The sequence below is a fragment of the Castor canadensis genome, chromosome 10 (assembly GCF_047511655.1).
Source record: "Castor canadensis chromosome 10, mCasCan1.hap1v2, whole genome shotgun sequence".
NCBI lineage: Eukaryota > Metazoa > Chordata > Mammalia > Rodentia > Castoridae > Castor > Castor canadensis.
The window spans coordinates 73,519,906-73,546,216 of NC_133395.1; the positions used below are offsets into that span (position 1 = coordinate 73,519,906).

The 26,311-nt window shown below is 39.5% G+C and overlaps 1 protein-coding gene across 9 annotated transcripts in view; it reads right to left on the bottom strand.

Annotated features, from left to right (window-relative positions):
* Positions 1-26,311, bottom strand: part of Fry (FRY microtubule binding protein) — a 424,076-nt gene that overhangs the window by 40,290 nt on the left and 357,475 nt on the right. For 8 of the 9 annotated variants that reach the window (XM_074043595.1, XM_074043590.1, XM_074043589.1 and 5 more), the window contains 15 exons: positions 24,999-25,149; positions 24,416-24,519; positions 23,364-23,549; positions 20,419-20,617; positions 19,877-19,998; positions 16,863-17,050; positions 15,605-15,699; positions 13,067-13,674; positions 11,782-11,879; positions 11,261-11,431; positions 8,809-8,949; positions 6,309-6,488; positions 4,038-4,199; positions 3,254-3,328; positions 361-531 (listed from right to left, as the gene is read on the bottom strand). In XM_074043595.1, the coding sequence (XP_073899696.1) occupies positions 361-531; positions 3,254-3,328; positions 4,038-4,199; positions 6,309-6,488; positions 8,809-8,949; positions 11,261-11,431; positions 11,782-11,879; positions 13,067-13,674; positions 15,605-15,699; positions 16,863-17,050; positions 19,877-19,998; positions 20,419-20,617; positions 23,364-23,549; positions 24,416-24,519; positions 24,999-25,149 (2,651 nt within the window). The remainder of the gene's footprint in view (positions 1-360; positions 532-3,253; positions 3,329-4,037; positions 4,200-6,308; positions 6,489-8,808; positions 8,950-11,260; positions 11,432-11,781; positions 11,880-13,066; positions 13,675-15,604; positions 15,700-16,862; positions 17,051-19,876; positions 19,999-20,418; positions 20,618-23,363; positions 23,550-24,415; positions 24,520-24,998; positions 25,150-26,311) is intronic. The other variant, XM_074043591.1, reaches the window with a different exon arrangement.

Below are 26,311 nucleotides of genomic sequence, written 5' to 3' on the forward strand. Positions count from 1 at the left end.
CTAGCAAAAAGACTTAGAACTAATGTGCTTGTGACTTTTTTTTTTTTTTAAAGTCCCCTTTGGACTACATACACACAGTCTTTGTGTGGTCATTACAACTCAGGACTTTGCCATTTAGAAATAAGTTGGCAGCTTTTGCTATGGGCTCAGACAGGAAGGGTGTGGTAACTTCTGCCAAAGTTAAGCAGCTGTACTTTGAATAAGTTGATTCAAAAAAAACAAAGTTGATTCAAAATAGAGTTCACAACTTTCCAATTAAAGACCTTGTAACAGAAACTGACTAATTAGCAGGTAAAAAGACACTGGTTTGTTAGTCAAGGACAAGTTGAGAGGATTATTTTTACAGAGAATGTACTGTACCTCTCCATCCTCCAGCTCCACATCTAGGAAATCGAAGTCCCTAAAGACTCTAAACTGCTGCTCGCTGTTTGTGTCATCCATGTTCTCCTGCTCCCGGGCGCCGTCCTCGGAAGATACCAGGCTCGTCTGATGCTCCAACAGATCCAGGTCCCCACACGAGGAAAAAATCACCTATGAATCAAAAGAGCCCTCTTCTGAGAAACCTGTCTCTCTTTGGTTGTTTGTGCTATGAAAACGTTAATTGGCTCTTCGTAGCACTGTATTTCCAGTACACACCTAATTCCTTAAGTGGGTATTTTTAGAATGTTCTTTTATTATTTATGTTGGACAGGAGCCTTTGGATTAAACTCGTCGCACACGCGCAAGTTCATGCACCAGGAAAATGTTCAAGAGTTGAACTGCTGCCTCTTAATGGATGAAGATGGGACAGTACCTGTATGGATGGATGGGGTGTGTGTGCGTGTGTGTGTGTGTGTGTGTGTGTGTGTGTGTAGCATATGAGAAAATTTTCCACTGTTCCTGGTTGAGGTTAGACGTTGCACATTCACACACACTTCAAATGCATATGAATAATATTTTAAGGATGATGCCAAGACATGTTGTTATAGCATGAACCATGGGAACAAAAGATTTAACCCTTTTAGAGAGAAACCAGGAAATGGTAAGGAATTAAAAACTGAAGCCAAAAAGTACAATACTTCTGTGTGTAGTTTCTTTTCATTGGGCCAGTTTAAGAGAACATTGTAGAAATAATGAACTGTGAATGAAGCTAAATGTTTTCCTGGCCAGCTTCTACCAAACATGGATTGATATGAAATAAACTTTACAGCATTCTTTATATAACCATTATAATATTCTAGTTTTCTTTGAAAAATAGAATAGAATTTAAATACAATAAACATCTCTCCAAAGTATAAAGAGCACTGGAGTTAAATGTACTATTTTTTTCTCTAGCATTTAAGAATAGTCATAAAACGTGTACTGTATAGATTGGGCATCCCTGATTTGAAAAAATCCAATTTTCAGATTGATGCTAAATCAGTATGTATATATTCCAAAATCCAAAATACTATGTAGTATGAAACACTCTGGTCCCAAGAATTTTAGATAAGAGATACTCAACCTGTGTTCTGATGAATGGTATGTGACAGAATTTGGAGCAGGGATTGCAAATGATATGTTAGATAAATAGCACTGAGAACTCATGGAGTAGTCAGTGAGAGATGAGACACAAAATTCTGATTTTTCAGGCTGGAGGTGTGGCTCAAAATGTAGTGTGCCTACCCAGCAAGCACAAGGTCCTGAGTTCAAACCAGAACCACCAAAAACCCCACATAAGCAAAAAATTCTGAAATTCTCAGCTGAAGGCCCCCTTTTTCAGTTGGTGCTGTTTTATTTGCGAAGTGCTCCAGGCAAATGTTTCTAGCTGGAAAGGCCTCAGCACAGGGCAGACAGTATGAACCTGAAAGAGAAAGTGCCACCCAAAATGGCAATAAGAAGCAGCCCTTGCTGGCTGTACTCATGGCAGAGGCACAAGGCTCTAGTTTCTCTCCACGGGGAGCTAGAAGGCTCAGTCTGGTTCTGTCACTGTTCTCTGTGCTCTAAATAATATTGGAAGAACAGCAACAAACCCACTGATCAATAACACCGAAACAGAGGACAAGTTCAGCCGATGGCTGCGGTGCTTCCCCAGACAAAAAGACATGTCAATTTGTACTTGAGTAAGTATTTATGAGCCTCTAATATTTCGCCTGCTCATGAACTATGTTAGTAGATACAGTTTGGAATTTTAAAATAGCTCCAGAGAAATTTGTTGGTCAATTCTTACTTTAGTAAATTATTTAACTGGCTGTTTCTTTTTTGTAAATAATAAAGATGCACTTACAGAAAAGGGAGACACTAGACTTGGCTGGAATATGCAGATGGAAATTGGGAAGGTAAAGGACATGCATTTCTTTAGCTGCAGTGATTTTTCTATGATGTAGCATCTTTTACATCACCTTGTGCCAGTAGTGAAAGAACACCATATCATGTTCCCAGATTGCAGTGGTCTTAACCTCTTTATTTAAAAAAGTTTCTTTTTTTTCTTACTAGAGTTTGAACTCAGGGCCTCGCACTTGCCAGGCAGATGCTCTGCCACTTGAGCTATCCCCCTAGCTCTTAAAAAAGAAAAAAATAATAAAGATACTGTGACATATAAGAAAGAAAACAACCTGGTGAGAAACCAGGCCCTGAGATTTTTACTGTTATTGCTACAATTTGAATTTTGTGAATTTTAAAAGTTTTAGAAGCTTGATTAATGGCATTTTTCCCTTTATAACACCAGTGACAGTTTAGATGAGAAAAAACATGAGAATGTATCATTCAGAAATATTTGTAATGTGTTATTTTTAAGCAGAGTGTAATATTGTTTTACCAAATTTTTGTTAATGTCATTATTTCATCTTTGTTGTATGTGGGTAAAATAATGACATCACAGTATTTGTGTGTGTTGAGTAGAATTCTATCCCAGAGGACTGAGTGTATGTGTCATAAGTGGTAGTACAGTGGATACTGGCACATGAGTTGTAAGTAAGTCTAGGCATGTTTATAAAAAAAACCTAAGAAATTAAAAAAAATGAAAATATGAGTATTCACAGGAAAACTGGAGCAATGAGCTAACAAAATCTTTGTTCTAAACTGAATTTAAAAAATCATGGTGTCTAGCTTGTCAAAGTGGCAGTTACAAAATAATCCTGGTGTGGGAGGAACAATCTAGAGGTTTGGTGGTGTAGATGGTGGATATCATACTTGGCATTCATAGTAGAATCTGCAAAACTATGTGATCAGTGGCAAACAGACCAAAGGCAAAAGAGAGAGATACCAAAATAATTGTGACACGTGTAGAACTTACAGATGGGTTTTTGCTTAATCCTACTTCTTGGCCACACAAAGAAAGGACGTGCACCAACTTCTCTTTTGTTCTTTTCTGAAAAAGTAACACAAGGCAAGTTTTTATTACGGGGGTCCTATGGGAAAATTCTGCCCTACCCACTAGCAGGTAGCTGTGCTTGAAATATGGCCACTGAGAATTGAGATATAAAATACAGAAGACTTGGTATGCAAAAAAGAATACAAAACAGCTCTTCAATTATTGTAAAATACAGATAACATGTTCAAATAAATAATATTTTAGATTTTTAAGGTTAAGTAAAATGTTATTAAAATTAGTTTTGCCTTTTCTTTTTACTTTTTAATTAAGTGACTATTACAAGACTTAAATAGATTGAAGCTCACATTGCGTTTGTACTGAGGGAGGCTGAGCTATACAGAACTGGTTGGCAGAACTGTGGACATATTATTTGGAGAAATAAGGACTCATTTGGGTGAGTGCAGAAGGGTAGGATTTCTTTAAATATTTGACATGCTGACACATTTAAGGTCAATCACCTTTTGTTTTCTAATCCTTAAAAGAACTAGAACCAATGGGTAGAAGCAACAAAGAGTCAGAATTTAACTTCACATAGTGAGCAGTCAAAAGACAGAACAAATGCCCCTGGAATGCCCAAAGACCTCAGTGCTTCTGGCATCTCTCTAGAGGGGTCAATGTTGCAGTGAACAGAGGGATCCACATGGATAGTTGGGCTCTGTAGGTCCCCTAAACACCCTTCCAATGCTGCAAATCTAGAACCAGATACCTGGGAATACTGGGGTCTTTTCCAGCTTACAGGTACAAGAACATTGGAGTTGGAGCCTGAAGAAGTGGACGATGTGCTCCGGGTGACAGCCATGGCCCTAGGCTTTCCATCCCGCCCAGAAGAACTCTGTAGCTCATCATATCTCCTCCCGATGATTGGTGTCTTGAGAGAGGAATACAAAATACACATTGTTCTGTTTCATTCATAGTTCTGTAGTATATGGGACCTTTCTACCCCAAAGCAACTGAGAACTGCTATGTGATTAAAAGTCAGATCAGAGTGTTCAAGGTTACACATAGGCTCATTTTTGTCAATGTTCAAATACGCATTTGGAATCATTCTGCATCTGCAATATTTTCCCACTCTTTTTAGTAGCAGGAAACAAATCCAGTGACTTGTTTTTCAATATGCTTTAGAGAGCACTGATAATGACTAGAAGCAAAACACACAGCAAAGGTCCATTTTCAGATATTTAATCTTGAAAGATTTTTTTAGAACAAAAGACTAAAATTCCTTCTCTTCCTGCCAACCTTTAATCATTGCTCTTTATATGCTCTCAATTATTTAAAAATTATTTATATGTGTTAAATTATTCAAATGGATGAGGTCATGCTGAGTACTTGGGTAACACCTTAGAAATTTCACTTTCTGAGAGCCTTAGAAGGTGGTGGTTGTGTAGGCAGCACCTCCCAAATGTTAGCCCCAAAAAGGTCTCCACAGACACCGAATCATGGCCTGGCAATGGCAGAAACTAACTAGTAATTTTATACCTGGCTCCCAAGGCCCATTACTGTAGACCAGTTCTTGGTCTCTGGGGGTTGAGGGATGCAGTTAACTGGTTACACATTTTTGGTACCTTTTTTGGAATAAAATAAACTCAAGTCAAAAGTAAAAATAGCTATCTCCCCAGCAATATTAAAAAAAGTTAAATATGGGCAAAGGTTGGATTAAAACCTTAATATCATTTATGTAATAAATATAGATGCAGGTCTCCCAGTGGAGTAAAATATATCTCATCTTAATATTGAAAGCATAAAAAGTCAATGAATACTGTTGTGTCAAAAACATTGACATAACCTCCTTTACAGTGCAAGTAAGTTCTACATAAGTAGATCCAGTTTATTTCCTAGTGAATTTATTCATTCAGTGTGTTTGGAAATACTAATGATATACTTTGGACCAGACACTACAGCACCAGGCTCTGACCATCGAGATCAACGGAGTGCAGTTTCTGCTTTGGGGAGGTGAGATATCATGGGGTAAGATAGCTAAGTTATTTCAAGTACAGGCTGCTCAAAAGTTTGCTCTTGGGGCCTAGCAGGCAAATTTTACTACTTTCTGCCCTTTCTTTTTTTGGCAGTCCTGTTGCGGATGGAGGGGAGGTTGAACTTGGGGACTGTGCTTGCTAGGCAAGCACTCTACCACTTAAGCCAAGCCTCTAGCCATTTTTGCTCTTGTTATTTTTTGAGATAGGGTCTGGCTTTATGCCTGGGCTGGCTCTATACCACCATCCTCCTATTTATGCTTCCCTGTTTAGCTGGGATAACAGGTGTGCAGCACTGTGTCCAGTCATTGGTTGAGATAGGATCTTGTGAATTTATTGCCTTGGCTGGCCTTGAACCATGATCCTCTGGTCTCTACCTCTCAAGTAGCTAGGATTACAGGCTTGAGTGCTTGGCCATGCTACTTTCTTTCCTCTTGGTTTCCTTAGCTTGGGCCCCTAGCCATCTCTCCTTAAGATAAGAACTTAGTTTTATGTATTTAAGAAGTAACGTGGCTTTGGGGAACCACCATAAAGGTGGATTTCATACTGCTATAAATCTCAGACATTTGCTAGTCTGGTGGTAGCTCAGACAGGAATCAGGCAGATATGACGAGACAGATGTCAGATAATGAGTGAAGATCTTTTATTTTTTTGAGATAGGGTCTTACTTTGTAGCACAAACTGGCATGGAACTCATAATTCTCCTGCCTCAGTCTCTTGAGTGCTAGGGTTACAGGCATGTGCCATCACACCTGATTAGGGTCATGGTTTAAAATGTTTTCAAGCATTCCATTTTTAAGAATAAAAAAAAAAAAGTCTAGTTTCTATTTTCAAAAGTTGCCAATTGAAAGTCCAATTTTTAATCTATTTACTTAAGAGCAGAACCTAATTTAGACCTTAGAAGTTTCATTTACAGTAAGTATAAAAAGTCTTCCTTTCTCTTCTATTCTTTCTACTTTTGACCTTTGCACCCTCAACCCACAGGCACAGTTAACACCGCCAGGCACCTCTGAGATGTCAAAGTGGAAGTCCAATGTCTTTCCAGGCAGTTCCTTGGATGCACTGGTCCATACTCGGTGTATTTCTATCTTGGAGAGGTCACTGTGCTGATAGGAAGGCAGCACCAGGCTGGCTGATCGAGAAACAACCAGCTTCAAGATATTCAAAGCTTCTCTCCAATGAACACTCTACAGGAAGTAAAACATCCAAGGGTTACAAATAATTTCATTTTTGAAAGCTAATGTACCACTGCTGAAAATTCTTACAACCTGTCAGAATTCACTGACTTAAAACGTGCAGGAAATTCTGTGACAAGAAAGAGGCAAATGATATAAAAACAGCATTTGTAAATAAAATGAACTACATTTAGGAAACAAGCAGTTAAAAAGACCCATTTTGTCAATGTTCAAATAAGTAAGAGTTTAAAATTACAAGGTACCATTTTTGCTAAGGATCCACTTCCTTATTTTGACAAAAGAAAAATAAGCAAAAAACCCAAACCCTAAAAATGTTGAGCTATGGACCATTCACTCTTTCTCAAAATTTTCCCCACCTCCAGGTTCTGGTCTTGCCTGGTCTTTTTACTTCTTTGGGTCTTCCTGCCCCATTTGTTTCTTGGGCATTTTGATCTTTTTTTTCTCCTTACATCATATCTTCTTTATTACCTAACCCGGGAGCCCTTCCTAACTTTTCTCCTACCTCCTGTTCCGATAATTTCTTTCTTCCTCTTCATTCCTCCTTGAAATTCAGCTGAATCCAGTCTGGCCCCGCCTGAACTGTTTCAAAGGCCTCTTAACTGGCTTCAGATCCAGCCACAGAGACCTTTCTAGAATTCCTCAGACCATCTCCCTGCCTAACCACCCTCAAGAGCTCCCTCAGGTGGACAGGGTGTAGTTCACCCTGAGCAGGGCCTGCAGGGACCTGGAGTTCCCTAACCCAGGCAAGGTCTCTTCGGCCTCTGTGTCTTTCTTCCTCGTGCTGTTGTCTCCCTTGGAATGACTTTCTTCTGCTCACCAACTTACTTCTCTTCCTTTAAGTCTCAGTTTATTTTACCATCTTAGTTTCCCTGACAACCCCCAGTCTGACTGTGCCTATGGGAGAGGTGTTTCTCCCACAAAAACACTGAACATAAGTAAACGAACTTGGTAAAAGTGCTTATTACTTTTTTTTTAACAATAATACAATAAATATAACATATTTCCTTCCCTGTTAAGTTCTATACAGGGGAGACTGTAGTTTGAAAATGAAATCAAGTGTCAGAGATGACCTAAAGGCCTAAGGCAGCGTATGCATCCTAATGCCACAAGGAAATGGGCCACAGGACTGTCAGATGACAGATGTGAACTGACCCCTGTCTCCTGTGAGTGCTGAGCCAGAATGTCTACCATGTGGCACAACTGTCACTTAAAAAAAAAAAGACAGGAAATCACTTTTAGCATTAAAAAATTAAGCAATGTGATTGGTGAAGTAAAGATGGAAAGGCATGTCTAAATTTTACACGGTATGGCTTTGTTAATGAGATTAACCAGAGAAAGCCTAGCATTGCTCTTGAATTCTACAACTCACCAAGAAAGAAAGAGAGGAACTGAGAAGATGTGGGGAAAAAATTGCATCTATGCTGTTGAGTACGGCCTGTCCACGGAACCCCATGGAGGTTCTAGAAACTTGTTCTAGTCTGTGTGCTGCTTTAGATTTTTATCTTCATTTATTTTTTCCTGATAGTCTCAGGCTATGTCTTTAAAGAAGCAATCTGTAGGTGTTTGTTGATGTTCACCAAGTATCATGCGGGACAGGTTGAAATGTACAAATGAAACAACACCAGTGACCTTGGAGCCAGGTACAAATACTAGGTCCACTCTTCACTACCTGACGTCTTGTGGCCAGTCTCTTGCTTTTGTTATTGTTTTTATTACACGTTTCAGAGCTGTTTGTTATGGAAATATATTAAGATAAACAGAAACAGAGACTAGCATAATGCTCCCCTTTGTATTCTTCATTAATTATTCACATTTTTTCACTTTGCTTTAATTATTCCCCCAACATTTTTTAGTTGTTTGTTGGAGTATTTTTAAGTTCATTTCTGCAAGTTTCTTCATCTTAGTTTTCTCAATGCCAAAGTGGTGCTTTTAACTGTGGAGTAACCTTTGCTATGTTGAACCTTTTCTGGCCTGGAACTTGGCATGTGTGAGTGCACACTCATGCTCCTTCTTTACAATGGGACACTGATACAGGACCTGCCCCCACCCTCCCAGCCAGGTATGTGCTTTGACACCCAGCCTGTGACTCCTGCAAGGCAGAACTGTGTCCTCTGAAGTGATGATCGTGCCAGGGCCTTGCTCTTTTTTTTCGGAATGTCACTCAGGGTGAGGACAAGTAACAGCTGAACTGCCTGGCTGTGACATGGACATCAAGAAATGAATGTGTGCTCTGGGGCCCACATGGATGTGTACCCAAGCCTCAGTCTTTTTGGAATGGCTTTGCTGAGAAGTGAAGACACCAAATACTCACCTGTACATATTTTTCAATGGTCTTCAGAACTTCCACATTAAACTGCTTGACAGGAACGACGGAGAGGTCCATGTAGCTGAGCAAACTGTAGATCACCTGGAGGAGCGGCTGCTGCATGCTGGGAAGACCCTTTTCTAGCAGCTTTGGGAGACAAAGGACAGCTGGAGTCAGCTCTAACCAGACTGCCACAGAAAGCACCAGGCTTTCCAATAGCTTTGTCACTGCATGCTCTCTTAGGAGGGGAGAGAAAACCCTAACTATCAGATAAACGAAGACACTACCAAAGACAACATGGGGAGGTCTGAAGACACAAATATAAAGTCCACACCATGAATCTCAATGGCAAGTGCAAAGTGTTGAGTTCAAACTCTAATGCCAAAGAAAAGAGAAAATAAACCTCAAGAACAGCATCAAACAACACAATCAGAAATTACAAATCAAAAACAAAAGATACAGTTTGTCATTTTCGAATTGGCAAAGATTAGAAACTGATAATTGTCTGGTAAGGAGATTAGGAAAAGGATATTCCACAAGTGGTGAAGGTGTTTCTCTTTAAATAATATATTTTCCCATAATTTTTTCTTTCCTTTACATTTTTTTTTCTGTAACTTCCAAATTTTCTGTTGTGAACATATACTGCTTTTATAACTAGAAATAAAAATCAATGATATTATCCAAAAGAAAAATAAAATAATGAGAAAATATGTAGATAGGCATCAGGATAAACATTTACTGTTCAAAGTAAAGAATGAGTAGAAATGATTGAAGTAAATGCTGAAATTCCACATCAAAAGTCATCAAGGGAAATAACTGAGCAGTTAGAACACAAGGAAGTAGACAATTATAGATAATTACATAGATCTACTGTGTGGAAAAAATGGCAATCTTTGCTAGAAAGGAAATACAAAGAAAAGAATCTGAAAGTATTTTTAAAAAGTGTTAAACTGAAAAAAGGAATGTGAAATGGCAAAATTTGTTGGCGCCATGGGAAACAAAAATATTCACATATCATTTGTAGTATTATAAATTAAGAAAGTCTTTGTAAAGACCAATTTCTCAAGTGTACTAACTAAATAACATCCACATATCTATGCCCTTGGACTGGATAGTTCCATTTTGGGAAATGGGATCATTTGATATTAGTAAAAATAATATTGGTAAAATAAATGATCTTTTGATAAAACATCAACCGTCACTTGATAAAAGGTCAACATAGGTCTTGCTCAAGTGGTAAAGTGCTTGCTTAGCAAGTGCAAGGGACCCCAGTACAAAAAAACAAATCAACATTAACAGGACCTCTTGTAATAGAAAACAAAATGTAATCAGCAAAATGGAGATGATTAAGCAAAGTGTTACATTAACCTGACAGAATTCCAGTCAATTGAAAACATCACCCGATGAGTTACATCAACACATGGAAACACATACACAAAGTTAATACTAAGTGAACAGAGCAGGTTCAAGGGGAATACCACAGCTACACAAAATTATACATGTATAATATATTGTGCATGGGCATGCACATGTGACTAACTGAAATAGAAGTTAACATATATTATATAATCGTAGGAAGTTGGGTAAGTTTACATGAAGTTTTTCAGTGAAAAGCTTGTGATAAGGGCTAAATAGAGCAAATCAGGTGACCTGTTTTAATATTTTTATTGTGGTAAAATTTACCATTTTAACCATTTTTGGGGTATAATTCAGCGACATTCGGTACACTTCCACCTTGGAGCCGTCACCACCATCTCCTTCCAGAACTTGCCCATCATTCCACACTGAAATCAGGCACTCTAAGATAACTGTCCATTACTGTCACTAGCTCCTGGTGACTGTCGCTCTGCTTTCTGTCTGCATAAATTTTCCTCCTCTATGTACCTCGTGTAAGTGGAATTGTATGATAGTTGCCCTTTCTGCGTCTGGTTATTTCACTTTGCATGCATGGTGTCCTTAGGCTCATCTGTGTTGCAGTGTGTGTCAGAATTTCTTCCTTTTTGAGACTGAATAATATCCCATTGTATGTGTACATCATATCCCATTTACAGTTTTAAAACATTTATGACTAATTTCCTAAACAATATTGCCTCCTTGCTGTCATCCCACCCTTACTTTCTTTGAAGACAGGCATTGATTATCATCTGCCTTTGTAAGCAGTGTTTTGTGTTGGCACTTTCCATACTTCTTGGTGTTGAGGTATGGGCATACTGACCTGTAGGGACAGGTGTGGCCAGGTGATTATCAAAAGTAGCAGAGTGAAACTTAGGATAGGCCTTTTTAAAAATTGTATTTTTGAATTCTCATACATTAATAATACAAGGGGGTGTCATTGTGATAATTCCATACACATGTGCAGTGTACCCCTCCATTATAATCGAGTGCCTATTAGCAGCTCTTTGTAAATAGTTTAACCATGGATGCCGTAGGAGATGTTACTCTTATTTGAAAAGCTTACCTCTGCCAGGTAGGTGACCATGTTCAATGTAATGTTGGCGTATGCTTCATGAAGATATCGGCAGACCACATTGACCCATGTGGCACAGTCCCTTGTGTAGCTGTGTGTTTTGTAGAGAGTCATAACATGTGCAAGATTTGAAAGCTTGGGGTTTTTCTCTTCCAAACAAACCTTTTAAGATAAGAGAACCAATTAGGGACAAAGTACTCCAATGAATAAGATGAAGTGTAAGCAACCTTGCTATATGTCCTGACAGTCTGGAAAGCACATTGATACTTTTTTAGTAGCTTCTAGCTTAGTAATTAGCTAATATAATTTTTCACAAATTCTCCTCCCTTGTTTTTTCTTAAAAACGAAAGCAAGGAAGACAGTTAGCACTGAATACTCAGAAATGTCCATTATTAGTGATAACAGTTTTTGAAAAAAACTTTGCTTTCACTGGGCCTGGTAATTTCTGTCTGACACTGGGCCTTCCCAAAGGTCCAAATGGCCTTGCCCAGGTATGGAACTGTAACACATACCTGAGCAATCCTTTCAGCTATATCCTTACAGAACTGATTGGGATTTTCGAAATGCTGGATCAGTTGAGGCAGGAGACACAAGACATTCAGTGGAAACCCTGGATTAGAGAAGAGACAACGGGGATGGCTGACTATGGTACATTTCAACTGGTGACAATGGAAAGGCATGCCATAGATTTTATTTCAGACTAATGTAAAATCAGTCTTTGCAAGCAGCTTAAATATGATTAAATACAAAATCCACGAAAAAATATAACCACAATGACACTGATGGCAAAAGAGGCACTGAAGTGGACTTGCGGTTTTAACACTCAGAGGTCATCTTTGCTGTGGACTGTTTGTGAATAAGGATTATTAAATAGATTTTATTGGCAGAGACTCAACTAAGTTGAGGCACTTGTTTGAAATTTTTACCAAAAAAATACATTTTAAGAAAAACTGGGGTAAGAGGACATCAGCCAACCAATTTAAATCTTGGTCACATAGTTTAAAATGATGAGAAATGATTTGGTACCTGGGTAAAAATCTAGTTCATGAAATGAATTCTGTACTATTTGCCATGGTATTAAAAGTCTGGTGTGTTTATTTGGCTTAATTTAAAATAACAGGAAACCAATCATTTTTTTCGGTAGGAGTGGAATTTGAACTCAGGGCTTCACGCTTGCAAAGCAGGTACTCTGCTGTTTGAGCCACACTTCCAGTCCATTTTGCTCTGGCTATTTTGGAGATTGGGGTCTCATGAACTATTTGCCTGGGCTGACCTCAAACTGTGATCCTCCTAATCTCAGCCTCCCAGGTAGCCTCCCAAGTAGCCTCCAAGGCTTTAAAAAAAGCCTTCCTTTTTTTAAGAGGAAAAGAAAGGTATAGAAAAAAATAAAAGATTTGGAAATTAAGAAAAAAAGCCTGTATAAGAGCAATGAAATAAATTAATAGTACCTTCACTTTGACCTGGAAATAACAAAGAAATCATTAATATCTTATACAAAATTTCTGCCCATTTTATATTATTGCCTTAAAATATTGCATATAATATAAATAAGAATACATATAGATTTTTTTTCAGTACTAGGGATCAAATCCAGGGTCTCATTCATGCTAGGCAAGTACTCTGCCACTGAGTTACATCCCCGCCCCATGATATAGAATTGTAAAAGAAAAACAAACCACCCCCAAAGAACCAGTTAGTAGCAGAATTAGTAAAAGCATCTAAGTCCATATTATCTAATTACACTGAGGATGAACACAACCTCCAGCAGACTGCACAAGTGAATGATGTTGGCCTTACCAATAGCTTGGGACGAGTCCACCATGGACACTTTGGACACAGGGGTCAACAGGCTGAAAAGCTGCAGGGTGAGGTCTGTGGTGGTGAGGGATGTGAACCCTTTCAGCAGCAGCTGCTGCAACCCAGAGAAGTCAGCCCACTGGAGCTGTGCCTGGAGTTTCTCGAGTTTGTCCCGGTTCTCAGCCTTATCCAGCGGCATATGCTCCAGGAGTCTATTCAACAGCCTTAAGGCCATCAGGTATTCAAACTCAAAGTCAGATTCCATCAAGGCCACAGTCACCCAGAAAATGGTGGCCAACAGGTTAGTGGGATGGTTGATGTGGGATGGGTCCGTGAGACTGTCCTTCAAGGAGGAGTTGCTTCTGGTTTTTGAGGAGAGGCCCTGTTGGGTACAAGCCTGAATTCTGTCCAGTGTGGCACTTCGAGGTGGGTCTGAGGATCGGTCAATAACACCAAATTTCTTGGGCACGGAGAAGCTTCTTTGATGCCGGCTCCGTTCTGCAGTCGTGGTATTGCCGCTGGTAGTTCCGGGGTTCACATTTAGTTGTCCTGTGCTCTTCCTGCTTGCTGTTAGTTTAGTGCTAGAGCTTAAATCTGGTGATGAAGAGCTGGGGGTAAAAATAGTTAAGTTCAGTAGAATATCAGCAGGCTTAGCTGAAAAGCCAATTTGAAATCATTCTTTGGAAATACTACTTTCTATTAATTTCCCTTTTCTTAAGCCTTAAACTTATAGCTATGAAAAAACCTTATCAAGAACAGCTGTCTTGACCGTATGCTGATGGCTCACTCCTGTAATCCTAGCTACTCAGGCCAATAGTTCCTGAGACCTTATCTCAAAAATATCCAACACAAAAAAACGGCTGGTGGAGTGGCTCAAGTGGTAGAGCACCTGCCTAGCAAGTATGAGGCCTTGAGTTCAAACCCCAGTACCACCAAAAAAGAACAACCATCTCAGTTGGGTGTGGCGGTTCTTTCCTGTAAGCCAGCTACTCAGGAGCCTGAGGTAGGAGATGCCTGAGTTTGAGGATAGCCTGGACAAAGTTACTGAGACCCAATCTCAGAAACAGAATACAAACCAAAGGGCAGGGGGCATGGCTCAAATGGTGAGTCCACCCCAAGGCGTGGGGCCCTGGGTTTAATCCCCAGTACCACAAAGAAAAAAAAGAACAACCTTCTTAACAAAACAAAAACAAAACCCAGTTCTGAGTTCCACCTACTGAAAACCTAAAAAAATCAGCAGTATACTGAGCTTTCATGATTTTTTTCCTTTTTTAATTCTAACAAGTATAATTATGAAAGAAATAATGTGCATGAACTTAAAATTCTGTTAATGGATAAGAAATGATATTATCTAGAAAAAAAGTTAATAAATATTCATGCCAAAGAACTTTTTTATACTTTAAGATTTATGAAAAATAATTTCTAAATTTACTCATGCTGAAAAGATTAAAATATCCGCATTCTTGCTAAATTTTACTGACTTAGGTAAGTCTGCAGGTTCATAGAGATGTTAATAATTATATCAAAAATTACTAGAAAGTGCTCAAACTAAAAATAAAACAAGGCCCACAAGGACATAACTTTACTGATTCAATTCCAAGATGAGCTCAATTATACAAACAGGGAATCATAAATAATTTCAAATAGGTCTTTAAACACTGGCAGAAGTGAAAAAAATAAAGATCTCAAGGTGGAATTTAAGTCAACATTTTTCCAACTGTTTTTGTAGAAATGGTTTAGTGAACTTTGTATATATTCATTTAAAAATGATACACAGTTTTAGCTTGTATTCACCAATGTCAGAAATAGGATAATCATTACATAATTAAAAAAATACTCAAGGACAAAAACTAGAAACTGAAAATCATTATGTGTTTCATGTGGAGGTAATATTTGGTGTCTGTCTACTGACTTAGTTCATGATCTCCCTGCCTCTGCCTTCTTGGTGTGTGCCAGCACATGTTCTTCCCCGCCTCGAAGTTGTAAAGTCCTTACAGCTTACCTGCATTATAATTTTCTTTTTTTGCCTTTGAGACTATCTTGCTCTGTACTCCCGACTGGCCTCAAACTTGAGATTTTCCTGCTTTAGTCTCCCAAGTGTGGGGATTACAAGTGTGCACAACCATGCCTGACTTGTTTTTGAGAGAGTCTCACTATTTTTTTTTTTTCTTTTTGGCTTGGGTTAGCCTTGAGCCTCCATTCTCCTATTCCTGCCTCTCAAGTAGCTGAGATTTTAGGCGTGTGCCAACACTGCTGTTTTTGAAACAAGATCTCCCTGTGTTGCTCAGGTTGGACTTGAACTTGCTATATAGCCTCGGCTGGCCTCAAACTCTTGGTGCTCCTACCTCAGCCTCCTGAGTGCTGGGATTACAGGCATGGGCCAGCATGCCCCACTGTCTTCCTTTTTTTTTTTTAAACTTAAGAAAATACCATACACACTTTTTCAAGTCATAAATATACTTCAAAAACTAAATTTGTTCTTTGTACTCTGCCCCAAAGTCCAGCATCTTCCAAATATTTCAGCAAAATGATTCTCACCGAGATAACACAGTTAAGAGATCACTATTCTTCAAGCACTCAGACAAGTTATCCACTGCAGCTTCCAAAGTCAGGAGCGCTTCCATTACATAACCCTGCCAAACACACAAAGATAACATTTTGTCCTGCTTATAGTCACTGTTCACTTCCCAAAGACAAATTTAATTAATGCAAACTGTATTCTAACAATGCTAATTTTTCTGAAAGCTAGACAATTGGTACATTAATTTACAAAGCCTAAATACAAATTTTAAGGGCAATGTAGGAAATTCTGATGGCTTAGGAGTTAGCAGATAATCATAAGGACTTATTTCCTTGGGTCTGAGATCCAAAAGGGAGGGAGAAGCATGGCTTCTTGCTGAGGGAGCCGGTGGGAAACTGAAATACAGAGCAACGATGCCTGGAAGTAGAGATTACGATGTGAGGAGTAGGAAGGTTTCTAATGGCCACAGGAGAAGAAAAAAGTAGAACCTATAGGTGCACAGGCTTCTGAGATGCAGGAACATGCTGGTGGGGAGAATGACTTGGCCCAAGCCTCAGACCCTGGAATGCCCTTGGCTTTCCACTTGCTCAGCAACCCAGGTTCCGGGCTTTCCCTATAGAGCCTGCCTGTGGCAATCACTCTCCAACTGTCTTCAGCTTTTCCCACTCAAGGCAGACTGTACAGGGAAGAGTGGTGCTTTGCATAGACACAATGGTGATCCCTGCTCTGGGTTGGAATATTGTATCACTGCATCGTTGGTGGGTGGCAAAAAACCCTAAAACAATATAAAATAACCCACTCTCCACTAACTAAAACCAACAACAAAAATGAGAAAGGAAAGCAGGACACTGGTGGCTCATGCTTTGTAATCTTAGCTACTTGGGAGGATGGGATCAGGAGGATAGCAATTCAAGGCAAATAGTTCATGAGACTCCCATCTCCAAAATAACCAGAGCAAAATGGACTGGAGGTGTGGCTCAAGCCGTGGAGTGCCTGCTTTGCAAGCACACACAGCCCTGAGTTCAAATTCCAGTCCCACACAAAAAAAGGAGCCACAAAACGATTTCAGTGTTTGTTTTATAAAACAGAATAGCATCCATTGAATTATTCCAACACTGCCCTGTGGAGAGACTTTTGGAAATATTAAAGTCACCTTTTAAAAGTTTTTAAAATAAATTGCTCAAATGGATGGAGTAACTAGTGAGAAAAAGAAGGCTCACTTCCCTTTGGAAATGACAGCTCAGCCTCTGTGAGCACAGGCCTTTCCTCCCGTACCTGAATCTCATCTCCGTGCTCTCCAATCACCTCCACCAATCTGGACAGCACATCGGACAAGGCGTGAGCTGACAGGGGTTGCTTGAGGGCCCGGAATATCTGGAAGGACCGACCAGCATAGTGCCTGGAAGAGCTGGCAAGGGCTGTCTGCAGGGCGACTTCACTCAAGTGTTGCTCCAAATGGAAACCTAGGGCCAGAAGAGCCAAAGAACAGGTCAGTCTCTGTGCTGAAAATGGGGCATCAAAGTCCCCTGCAGGTTTAAAACAGGCTCACAGTGCACAGCTACCCAGTGGTGGCACTTTGTTAACAATCAGTCATTTTGCCTGGTGCTAGTGGCTCACGACTGTAATCCTAGCCACTCAGGAGGTAGAGATCAGGAAGATTGTGGTTCAAAGCCAGCCTAAGCAAATAGTTCATGAGACCCTATCTTGAAAAAACCCATCACAAAAAAGGGCTGGTGGAGTGGCTCAAGGTTTAGGCCCTGAGTTCAAACCCTAGTGTCGCAAAAAAAAAAAAAAAAAATCCGTCATTTTAAGCTGGGCACAGTAGCACGTGCCCAGCTACTCAGGAGGTTGAGACAGGAGAGTAATATGAACCCAGGAGTTCAGGGGCAGCGTGGTCAATGTACTGAGACCCCCATACAAAAAACAAACAGACAAACAAAGAAATAAAACAAAAAAAATCCCAGAAACATTTTAAAATAAAAACAAATGAAATAAAATAAAAGCAAATATTGGATAAATCTTGGGGAAGCAATGCATGGTAGACAAAACTAGGATGCTCCTAGTTTTGAATTAGGGTCTTTGTAACTCTGGCAAAGACATGTGTTGCCTAAGATGCTCTTTCCTTCTCTTCAACTTGGAACAATAGCATCCGTTTCACATAGCTGTGAAAATTAAACTACTTATAAAGTGCCCAGTATCAAGTCTGACAGATAATGTGCGCTCACAAACGTGTTATTACTTATCTTCATATTTGTACATATTTAAGATGGGAAATTGAGGATGAAATCCATATAGGCAGTTTGCAACTTATGAATTAGTGTTGTTTCATGTCTTTTGTGACTTTAACACATTTTACTACTCTGACGTTGTCCTCTGGGATAAGAATAAGGCTCCTTTTCTCCCCAGCCACACAGCAAGTCCTCAGTTCCCAGCCTTTCTTACAGTGAGGTGTGTCTAGGTGCCTGCACTCTGGCCTGTGGAATGTGGGGAGCAGCACTAGGTGCCCTTTCAGACCTGGCCTGGAAACACCCTGAGTACCCCTCCTCTCACCGTCTCTTCCTCCAACTGCTGGCTGGAGGCAGAGGGCCAAGGTTGCAGGGTCCCTGAAGCACCTGATCCAGGAAAAACCATCGATGTGTTAAGCTCTGAGCTCTGTGGCTTGTATGTTACAGCAGCCATGCGCTCCTGACTAATCCACACGCTTTCCTTGTGTGTGTACAGCAAAACGAGGCTGAGAGTGGCATGTGACAAAGCAGAATAGGTAACAATAGCATGATGGAGGTATAAGACGACTTTGATTTTAAGTAGTTTGATGTACCCTCAGCATTAAGTATGAGGCATTTGTACACTTTATCATTTATAATCTTCACACGATCAAAGGTTTTAGATAATTAATGGCTCACATTAAACCATGAAATGGAGGGATGACTCAAGTTTTAGACTACCTACCTAGCAAATAAATGATGGTCCTTTGGGTTGTGTTCAATTAAGTGAATTTTGAGGTCTAAATTATTTAAATACATTCCAAAGGGGAAACTCAAAACAAGAAATGGCAATCCTATTTCTGAAATGACTACTATTTCAGCATATTAGTATTTCTTCAGTTTATAATTTTTTGGGGGTGGTTGTGGGGTTTGAACTTAGGGCTTTGATTGTGATGCAGGTGCTCTACTGCTAAGGCCGCACCTCCAGCCCAGTATTTCTTATGAAGAGATGTGGCTAGCCTGGAATGTTTCAAATTAGGAAATACGTTAACTCTCAGAGCAGATGGGAAAGCAAGTGAGCTGGATTTAATGTTGCCGCACTGGTGTGAGGGAAAAGATAGAGACAGTTTTCACTTCATGTTGAGGAACCAAGTTTAAATTATGCACACAAATCAGCAAGGCTTAGCTGGATCTGAAGGGATCTCAGCTGCTGGCAAACATTTACATACTATGAGACTGCTATAGTCTGAATGGGGATCATCCTGTGTTCAGAATACTGAATGGCCATTTGTACAGGAAGTGCTAGCAAACACTTCTAAAGCCGAAACATGTTATCACAAATTCTTTTATTATTTTAATTAATTAATCAATTAATTAAATGTTGGTAGGGATTGAACCCAGGGACTCACATTCCAGGCAAGAACTCTCTCTGAGCTACAGTCCCAGCTTCATATTACATATTATTATTATTTTTTAAACCAGTTTGATTATTTTCTTTTCTTTTATTTTTGGTGTGACTTGGTTCTGAACTCAGGGCTTTGCACTTGCAAACCAGGCACTCTATCTCTTGAGTCAGTCTTTTGATCCATTTTGCTGTGGTTATTTTGGAGATGAGGTCTTGTGAACTATTTGTCCAGACTGGCCTCACACCTCCATCCTCCAGATCTCAGCCTCCCAAGTAGCTGGGATTATAGGCAGCTGTACTGTTTGATCATTTCAACCAGTCATTTCCACAGTTGAGACTGATGACAGTCAATTAACAAAATCTATGTCTTGGTTTTTCTTTAGATAAAATTAATATTATGTACAGTTTAACTAAAGGTAAGGTTTTAAAAACAGAGCACCTGGAACAAACAAGATGAGGGAAAATATTTAACAGAACAGAATGCAATAGAGAAGGCACCATCACTCAGTTAACTACCATTCATTTAGGCAGCACCTGAAACAAACTTCAAAACTCTGCTCTGAATGTGCTTATGCCCCAGCTATTGAGTGTCAGGACTACATTATATGTCTCATCATAAAAGAGTGACCCCACAACAGAAAAATGCTGACAGAGGGATTTGGGAAAACAGGAGGAAGTACCTGACTTGGAATCTTTAAATACAGATACGACGTGACGCAGAAAGTTAGTCAGTTGTTCAGCACTCTTTGAATTTTGATTTTTGGGTGTAATGTCTTCATGGCACCAGAGTGGACCGAATGCCCTTAAACAAAACACACAAAATGTCAAAAATATCAGTCATTTTGCATTTTTAAAAGCACACATGAAGTTCTGCCTCCAATCTATTTTTTAAAAAACTCTCCTAGTTAATTTGGTGGTACATCTCATCTCAAGGTTATAAAACTTTTTTTTTTTGTGGTTCTGGGGTTTGAAAAAATATTATCTTTTTTTTTTTTTTTTTTTTGTGAAATCTCCTTGCTCATCAACCATCTCTTGTTGGGATCTATGACAACGTCTACCAGCATTTGCCTTTTACACAGACTTCAGCAGATCCATGAGAGAAGGGGAAAAAGGACTTTGTCAGAATTCCAGAATCACTTTTCTGCCTGTGTGGTTTAAAGTGTTGGCACTTTTTCAGAAGACCGACTTGAAAACAGCAGCATGACTCCTGACCCTTCATTACCTGGTTGTCAGAAACTCAATGAGCTTATTTGCCTTCTCATCTGTTTCAGCAGCTGTGTCCACATCTTCTACCTCTTGGGTCATCTGTGGGAGGTTTCCACTGCTGCCTCCCAGACTGATGCTGGAGGAGGTGGAACTGGAGCTCAACCCTGAGTCTGGCACGGGTGATGACTGGTCCTCTCTCAGGAAGTCAAAGCCACCTGGTGGGAGGAGAAGGTTAATGAGGGATGTGCTAACAGGGTGCTTGTCAGCATGTTCAAGAAGGCCTGGGGGTGAACACACAGCAGTAACAAGTTATTTAAGTTTGGGAGGGGAAATACTTGATTTGGGTGGTGGCTATGATTAAACAAGACAGCCAGTTTTTCTTTGCTTATGGATTCAGTTGCTCTTCTGTGTAAACCAGCATGCATGCTGGGAATAGGGGTGGATCTGCTGTTTTCAACACTGGGGTTTGAGTGGATGGTTTCATAAAAGGGAGGTATATATGTGTGTTTCATGCATACACAGGCCAGACCAAGGAACAGTTCAACAGTGACAGGTCAACCACTAACTGTGCTGTTAACAAATTATTCCTATGTGTTAGACAATTTAAACATACGAAGATACCAGTACTTTTTTTTTTCTTTTATTATTCATATGTGCATACAAGGCTTGGGTCATTTCTGCCCCCTGCCTCCACCCCCTCCCAAGATACCAGTACTTAATGACTAATTAAAAAGTTTTAATTAATGTTTTTAGTAAATATGCCTAGAAGCTTGTACTTGTGTGTGTGTATGTGTAAACAGATACAGTGGTGTGGGGAACCGAATCCAGGGCACTGTACATGCTTCTAGTGTTCTAAACCATAAGCCTCATATTAATTTATTCTAATAAACTATATTGCATAGTATTCAAAGAAATATAAGCAATTTTTTTTACTATATATTTGGTTAACACTCTATATCTGTAGCTATGCTATGGGTTGGAAAATGTTTTCTTGCAATCATCTCTTTTTCTCTTTTTAATAATCATAAAAGGTATATAGTCACTGTGTCTGATGGACACAGTGAATTAGTGAAGAATTCTTTTTTGTTGTTGTTGTTGTTCTTTTTGGTGGTACTGGGGTTTGAACTCAGGCCCTCACACTTGCTAGGCAGGCACTCTACCACTTGAGCCATTCTGCCAACCCTTTTTTTTTGTGTTGGATATTTGGATAGGGTCTTGTGAACTATTTACCCAGGCTGGCCTTGAACCTTGATCTTCTTTACTGCTGTCTCCTGAATAGCTAAGATTACAGACATGAGCCTCCAGTACCTGGCTGAGTCCTGGTTTTAATAGCATCTCTGCTGCTTTCAGTGTAAACCTCAGAGTTTATTAATTCTCTACCTTACTTTTCTATTATAATAAGGTAAGGACAATAATTTCTATCACATAGTCTTTATTATGGATTTGAAAACAACTATAGGTGAAACTAGGTGCTCAGTGATTATTTATGAAAAGGGGACATTTCCCATACTCTGTAAACCTATTCCCTATGTGTGACAGTCAGTCATTTTAGCTGCTATTAGTCTTGCCTATGGTATGTGTGCATGTTTTGTCTTTTTGTAAATGCCTACTCTAAGTCATTTTCTAGAACATCAGTGGTATAATGAATGGAAACTGACATACTTGGAGATACACCATTTAACAGACATTACAGTTTTCTCAGCCTAAGTCACACATATGTAATAGAATACATCCTTATCCTGTAGAGTTTGAAAAACTAGAATTCTTCATAGTCTTTTACCTAAACATCTATTGTAAAGAGAGTTCTGTGTCTCTTGTAGGCTACTGATGGGTTATTTTCAGTGAAGAGTAGCTTGGCTCAAAATAAAGAACTTCAATGGATGTCAGTGGGCCTTACATCTGAGTTAACCATGACTTCATATTCATTTTCCAAATAAATGTTTTCCTTTAGAAAACAAGAGAGCCGAGTACCAGTGATGAACGAAAGGTACATCCTTCCTTCCTAAAGTAATAAAAAAGATCTAGCGCTAATATAATGTGTAAAACAAATAGGTAAGAGAAAGTAGCCCTTTCTCTGTTAGCTGGTAATATTCATCATCATTTTAAGATATTTTGGATATTACTGTTCTAAATAAAAACCACTGGCCAACATTTTGGGAAAGGTTATTTTTCTTTGCTGGTACTGCTGGTAGGCAGGTGCTCTACTTCTTGCCACTCCAGCCCCTTTGGGAAAAGTTTTTGTGAGTATCTACACCAATGACTTCCATAGTGAAAATCTAAGGCCACTTTCCACAGTATGACACAGCAGAGTAATTGCTTTGACTCAATTAGAGCCTTCTTTTCCCACTCCTGAGAAGAAACTTCTAGATTCCAAACGGCAATGGTTTTTAATAAGCTCTTATTTTAAAAAGCGCCTTTGAGGAAACAGTCAATCATTCAATAAAATGAGCATTTTCTCAGGGGAACCAGAAGGCATACAAAATACATCTGACCCTTGCTGTGACCTGTTTTTGGGTAGGGAGACAATCACTCTTTCTTATCTTATCATCATCCTTCAGTATTCTTGAGTTACTAGTTTTTTTTTTTTTTTGGCAGTACTAGGATTTGAACTCAGGGCCTCCTGCTTTCCAGGCAGGTGCTCTGCCACTTGAGCCATGCCCCCAGCCCTCTTGACTAATGAAAAGATATTAATTCTGATGCATCAATGGAAACATATTCAATGAGAGCAGAAATTTCCAAAATAATGATGAAAACATATTTAAAAGCAGTTAATACTGAAAAAGGCTTTTAAAAGGCAATTTCGCATTGAGTGAGATGGTGTGAATCCATCACGCTGTTATTTTAGCATGGGAAAAGTTGGAGATAATGGTGTAAGGTAAGTTCACTTGGGCTCCACTGACGCATTCTCTTATCTTCCCATTTGTGACCCTGTCTCAGGCTGCCTGCCATTCCTTCTGTTACCTGTGTAGAGGTATTCCGGCTGGTAGGCTGGCTGCACGGTTAGAGTCTTGGCTTCCCCCATCTCTCGGGTCTGCAGGAGCACAGAAGCAATGGCATGAAAACTGCTGTTGCAGGACAGGGCAATCAGGAGGTGAAGAAGTAATTTTTTGCTGTGCTCAAAGACTTCAGGCCGGTAATGGTCCAAACCTGGAACAAAACAGTGGAATGTCTTAGCATAAACAAATGTTAACCTTCTTTAGATTCCACAGATAGTAAAGATTCCCAGATGGCTGGCAGGAACATGTTAAAAGAATGTTTTGGTTTTCTTTGTTATTGTCTGGGTTATCAACATAAAGAAGCTGGGCTTAGGAAAAATAAAAAGTTTTATTTCTTTAAAAAAATGTTCTCATAAAATGTTGAGAGATGGGCTGTTCTTGACCTTTCCATAGCATTTGATGTCACTTGCATTCCTCCTTCCTGAGATGTTCTCTTCCCTGGATCTTCCTCTTACTGAAGGATCATATATATATATATATAGATTTTGAGAAAGAGTTTCACTATGTATAGATTTTGAGACAGAGTTCACTATGTAGCCCAAGCTGGCCTCAAATTCACAAGCCTTGCAAGTGCTGGGATTACAGGTGTGTACCAACATGCCTGGCTTGAATGATTCCAATTTTGTCTTTCTCTAAATGATCTCGATAGTTCTACTTCCAGTTTTTTTCTCATCAACTCAGTGCTTCAATATTAGTGTTCCATACTATTTTCTCTTTGCATTGAACATGTCTCATTGTTTTATTTCTTCAGACAAAGATTCTCAAAAAAGTTCAATTTACTTTATATAGCATTAGTGAGGCTATACTGAATTTACATTGTAGAAATATGACATTTTCAAATAATGACTGATAACTGAAATTTTATAGAGTAGATGTCACAAAGGGGCAACGAAAATGAATGAGACTATTTAGTTCAGAAATGAAGCAAACTGATGTTGGTGCAAAAGGAAATCTTTATGAAATTTTCTGTATGTTTTTGACCCTGTTGGCTAGCATTCTTCTTAGATCCAGTCTTACCTAAGAAGACAGCATGAAGCAGTAAGGGTAGATGAAGAGCCCAATCTTCTCTCACACTGTGATCCACCACCATCTCAGTCATAAAAATCACAGCAATATTGCACCTGACCAACAAATAAATTAATGCAACTTCTGAAGAGGACAGAAAAACATCAATAGATCATTAAGTCACAATTAAATGCAACTGTCAAGGCTTGCTGAGGAATTACGTGAAGGCTTTTGTTAACTTCTGACATAGCCGGAGACCCACTACAAGAAGAAACATCTGGTAAGCCATTACACAACGGAGAGTCCACTAGTCACAGGTAGCGACTGCTGAGGGGTAGGACAAGCTAAAGACGAGTCCCTCTCTTGAGTTGTGCACTGTTTAAAATTCATCACGCAATGCATACGCACATCAAGATGACACCAGGGAAAAACTCAAAGGGCCAGAAGGCAGCTTTTTGTAGTGGTGATTATTTAATTGCTGGGTGACTTGAAAAGTCACTCGGTGGGACCTGGGATAGGTTTTTTCCTTCTCCTAGGTAGAGAAGTATGGTCAAAGCTAAGTGATTGCTTCCGTCCACCCACATCTGCTGCTTACCTATGCAGTGGCCCCCGTGGGGTGATGGTCTCTGGGAGATAGTCAACCAGGGGGGCCCAGCATCCTCCAGTACACGGCATTGGTAGGGGCTGTGGCTGTTTGGTCTCTGTAATAGTCAACAACCAGCCCGTGTAGGGAGAGATTGGATCATCTGTGAGGTGAGAAAGATGACAGTGCTTTATTTTCTGGGAAAGAAGATTTTTGTTTTCTCTATTTGGTGTTTTAAAGAAGAATTTTACAAACGCATGCTTGTAAAAACAACTTTCTAACCTATCAATATGCTAAGTGTGAACTACATGATCAAATTTGTTAGAATTACTTGTTAAATAATTACTTGATTTGTTAATTTATAACTAATTTATAGCTATTTTATAGAGCAAAGAAAAATAAAAAGAAAAAGAAAAAATGTTAAACCACATGAATTCCCAACACAGTGAAAACTTCCTACAATTTTCCTTGTCTCAGTAAAATACAATTCCATATTACCAGTATGCTCAGAACAAGAATCTTAGTCACCCCAATTTCCCCCTCACATCCTACATCCAACTCACAATCATGATGATGAAAATACTAATATTAGCAATTAACACAGAGGGCTCACACTAGTCAGGCACTGTTTTATGCACTTTACATATTCTTGTAGTTTAATTACAGGTACCTATTATTACCTCTATTTTAGAGAGGTGAAAATTGAGGATAATTATTATACTTATTATTAAAAATTCAGAGTGGTTTGTCTTCAAAATACATCCAGCATCTGGCCACTTGTCTCCAACCCCATCATAGCTCTCTGGGTCTAAGCCACCCTCCTTTCTCACAGGAGCTCCTTACTATTGCCCTGCTTCCATCCTTGTTCCTTAAACTGTGTTCAAGAGCCATCCTTCTAAAATAACATTGGTCATGTCTTTTTCTCTGCTTAATACTCTCTAGAACTCCAATATACACTCGGAATGAAATCCCAAATCCACACCATGGCCTTTAAGGCCTTACAAGATTGTCCCCTCTTCCTCTTTTGGATTATCTCCTACCACCGTCTCATTGCTGATTCTTCGCTGTTCTGTGATCAGGCAAGGCTCTGTCCAGCCTCAAGGCTTTCACATCTACTGATCCCTCTGGAATATTCTTCCCAGACTACTGCCTGACTCCTTTACTTTATTTAGGCCTCTGACCAAATACCACCTTAATAGAGACTTTCCCTGACCACTTGGTGTGTCTATCCCACTCCAATCAGTCCCTACCCCTCACCCTGCTCCAGTTTTCTCCCTTGGTCTGGACCTGGAATTTATCAGCACTGATGGCCTCCCTTTGCTCTA